The 4357-nt window shown below is 49.9% G+C and overlaps 1 protein-coding gene across 1 annotated transcript; it reads left to right on the top strand.

Moving 5' to 3' along the window:
* Window positions 1–3752: 3752 nt before the first annotated feature.
* Window positions 3753–4133, top strand: LOC107045553. Its single transcript, XM_015267854.1, has one exon. The coding sequence runs from the start codon at window positions 3753–3755 to the stop codon at window positions 4131–4133; it is 381 nt and encodes a 126-aa protein (XP_015123340.1).
* Window positions 4134–4357: the final 224 nt, after the last annotated feature.

Here is a 4357-nt window from a genome sequence, read left to right as displayed (position 1 = left end):
TCATCTGTTCTGCAACGAAGGTCCCCTCAGCGCCATACTCTCACGGTCAACGTTCGAAGCTTAACGTGACTCGGTAGATACTCCAGGTTCTATCGAATTCAAATGGGAATTGACGTTCATGCCAATCATCCTTCGATGTCCCTCGTAGTCCAACACGTCCTCCAATCATTGAGCGTGTGATTTCGTACAAAATTCAAATACAAACAAAATAATCAGTCATACAAAATTGACTCTAAAAAAAATGACTCTCGTTGAATGGTAGGTCTGACTTCAAGTCTGGTGGAAACCAATCTAAAACCCCAAAAACCACGCGAAGGTCTACAAAAACCATGAAATGATTTGTAACGGAAATAACACGTTACAATACATATACACACACACACACACACACACACACACACACACCGCCGAGCTGATGCTTGTCCTTTTCAGGGCACCTTGGTAGAGAAGCCCAACTTCTACGGCGGCGCGTCCCCAGGTGGCGGAGAGGGGATGTCCTAACTGGATCAGCTTGCTGACCCAGCAGACTGGGGTGAAATGAAATAGCTTCCGGGGACTACAACAGCCCACATAAAGAGTATCGGGTGGGCTCCCCCCCTGTAACAGCCCATAGTTAATAATGATCAGTGATGATAAAATGCAAGTTTCTCATGCGGGTATCCCTAAGAAGGAAAATCCGACCATTAGTTCTGATCGAGTGAAAGCCTCGATGGCTGATGCCGGCTCCATGGATTGTGGGAGGAGCCAATCGTCACATTCGTTAAAGGTGGACTCCTTAGCCTCGGATGCTACAAGGAGGGATGAGTTTCAGACTCAGCAGGAGAGAGAATGTCGTCATGCATGGGCACGGCTTGAAAAACTCATTGCAGACCTTCACGAGTATGTCCAACCCAGGATAAATGTCCACAAGGAGATCAAATCCAAGATGGCATCTATCGGCAGTGCATTCAAGCAGCTCAAGAGCTTGGAGAACGCACGCACCAAAGATCAATTCTTTATTACAGAGTCTGTGCAAACTCCACTAGCACCACCCACGTCGCGTGTATGGACTGACTTCGAACCAACGGTGAAAGATTCGGAAATATAGGATCCGAGTATCACGCCGTCAACTCGACAAGTGCGTAAAGCAGTGCGGAGAAAACGGTTGAAAAGCTCACCTGCGGCAGAAGCTCAAAAATTGAATAAGCTGAAGCAACAGGATCTGACCAGTAAGGGAGCCCCGCAGACTGTGGAACCTTCCGATCTACCTGCTAAGCCTGAATGGACGCAGGTGAAGAACAAGAAGGAGAAAAAGAGGCAGACCGGACAGCTCCCTCCAAAGCCGCCTGCCAAAAAGACGAAGGGGAAAAAGAAACAGCAAAAGGCTACTCGGAAATCAGCTATGAGACCTGATGCGCTGATTGCACGCTCCAAGGACAAGGAGAAGTACTCGGATATCCTACGCCGGATGAAGAAGGATGTTCCCTCCGAGGACGCTGGCGGTTGTGTCGATAAGATCCGCCGAAAAGTAACCGGAGATATGCTGATCATATTTAGCAGAAAGACGACTAACGGAGCACTTAAGCTGCGTACAACCATCGTCAATCTCCTTAGAGATGAGGCTGAGATGCTCAGTAAAGGGCCACAAGAAGATCTCGAAATCAAAGATCTTGACGAAACCACATTGAAGGAGGATGTCATCGAAGCCCTACGAGCAGTAGCTGGGGAGGAGCACGATATCGAAGCGGATGCGGTCAAGTCCCTTCGTAAAGCTTATGGAGATACTCAGACTGATCCCGGAGGAGCACGGAAAGATAATAGGAAAGATAGGAAATAGGCTGGGTCTACTGCCGAGTGAGGAGAGTGGAGAGGCTATTAAAGTGCTTCAAGTGCTGGCACTATGGTCATCTCGCAATGAAATGCAAGAGTGAAGTCGATCGGTCCAAGCTGTGTGTCAGGTGCGCTGAGTCTGACCACACCGTTGCTGACTACGTCAAGGCGCCCAAATGTGCTCTATGCACTGAGAAGGGAAACACGGAGAACTGCGCTCATATCGCTGGCAGCACCAGATATCCAGTGTATCAGGAGGCACTACAGAAGCTAACCAGTAGACGATGATGAAGTTATTACAGCTCAACCTTAACCATTGTAAGGCTGCACACGATCTGCTTATGCAGACGGTGCGAGAGCTAAAACCTGATCTCGTAGGGATCTCGGAGCCATACCGATATCTTGACACTCAACCCTGGGCTACTGACATGACCGAAAGGGTCGTCATCTGGTCTTGCAGTGGGCTCCCATTCCAGAGTGCCCTTTGCAGTGCGGAGAGAGGCTTCGTGAAGGCTAAGGTTGGCGGAATCTATTTCTACAGCTGCTATTCCCCACCTAGCCTCCCAATCGACGAGTTCACCGATTTCTTACATCGACTAACCGAGGATGCGAAGCAGCACTTTGCGGTGGCAATAGCCGGGGACTTCAATGCCTGGGCAGTCGATTGGGGAAGTGAAAGAACCAATGTCAAAGGAGAAGCCGTGCTGGAGGCCACGTGCTGGAGATGAAATACGAAAAGTCACGGTGTAAGCTCAACAAAGCCATCAAGTACAGCGAGGTGCATCCCTAGAATAAGCAGATTGCTGAAGTAGAAAGTGACCCGTGGGGCAGATCATACAAGGTGGTAATGACGCGACTCAAGAGTCAGCCCATATCATTGCCGACGTGCCCCGGACTCTTGGAAAAGATCGTTACGGTGTAGTTTTCACAAGAACCAGAAATACATCGCACGGCCAACCGAGAAAAAAAAGTGATGGTTCCTCCAATCACTGAGGAAGAGTTGATGGAAGCCTGTGGCAGAGTAGGGAACACCAAAGCTCCCGGCCTCAATGGAATTCCTAACATCGCGCTGAAAGCCGCTATCCGCGCATTGACAGATCTATTCTTGGACGTGTATAACAAGTATCTTAGTGAGGGCACCTTCCCTGCAAAGTGGAAGCAGCAGAGGCTGGTGTTGCTCCCGACAGGGAAAAAGCCACCGGACGAACCCTCATCCTATCGTCCCCTCTGCATGCTCGATACAGCTGGCAAAATTCTCGAGCGCATGGTCCACAAGAGAATAGAAGCAGCAGTCGAACCGTCATTGGCCAACAGCCTATATGGCTTTCGGAAAGGCCGATCCACCCTTGACGCCATTAACCTGGTCGTTGACACCGCAAGGGAAGCGATTTCAGGGAAAAGATGGTACAGAGGCACGAAAAAGTACTGCTTAGTAGCGACACAGGACATCAAGAACGTCTTCAAATCAGCCAGGTGGGACTGCATTATGGAGGCACTCGAGAGGTTCGGCGTGCCGGAGTACCTGCGGAATATGGTGGGCGACTACTTCACCGAAAAGGTTCTCAAGTACGACACGGAGAATGGCCCCAAGGAGTACAGGGTTACCGGAGGCGTACCCCAGGGCTCAGTGTTGGGCTCTCTATTGTGGAGTATCATGTACGATGGCCTGCTGAGGCTGGCACTGCCGCGCGATGTGCAACTCGTGGCGTTCGTGGATGATGTGGCCGTAGTCATCGTGGGGAAGCACCTCAAAGAAATCAAACTTGCCATCAACATGACCTTTGAGGCAGTCCGCCGCTAGATGGACACAGTTGGGCTGAGTTTGGCTGAGCATAAAACCGAGACTGTGTTGATTACAATCAGGAAAGTTGTTGAGACGATTACGCTGCAAGTCGACGACTACGGGACTAACCTCCCAACCGTTTATTCGGTACCTGGGAGTAATGATCGATGCACGACTCAACTTCAAGCAGCAAGTGGAACATGTGACTGTCAAGGCATCTGGGGTTAGATCTGCATTATCACGCCTTATGCCCAATATAGGAGGTCCTAAGCAGAGGAAACAAGCATTATTTTCATCGGTGATTACGTCGGTACTCACCTACGGTATCGCTATTTGGGCGCATGAACTCCAAGTAAAAGAGAAGCGACGCAAAGTGGCAGCTGTTTACCGACTGACTGCCCTCAGAGTTGCCAGTGTATATCGCACTTTGTCCGACGATGCCGTGTTCTTCATAACCGGAATGATGTCGATCGAAGTATTAGCTGAGGAACGAAGATCCTTGTACCGGAAAAAAAAGATCGCCCTCACTGAGCCCAACTGAGCTCCGGACAGAAGCGAGACATAAGAGCATGGAGAGATGGCAGTCACAGTGGGACACCTCGCTGAAAGGGAGATAGACGTATCGCCTGATCCCGCAGGTAGGTGCTTGGATAAGTCGCGAAAATGGTGAAGTTAACTATTACTTGACTCAGATGCTTCCAGAACATGGGTGTTTTCGGGCGTATCTCCATAAATTTAAGCATGAGGATTCTCCGAATTGCCGGA

The sequence above is a fragment of the Diachasma alloeum genome, unplaced genomic scaffold, assembly GCF_001412515.2.
Source record: "Diachasma alloeum isolate Michigan unplaced genomic scaffold, Dall2.0 Dall_scaffold_00997, whole genome shotgun sequence".
NCBI classification, from domain to species: Eukaryota; Metazoa; Arthropoda; class Insecta; order Hymenoptera; family Braconidae; genus Diachasma; species Diachasma alloeum.
This window is presented reverse-complemented; position numbering and strand designations above follow the sequence as displayed.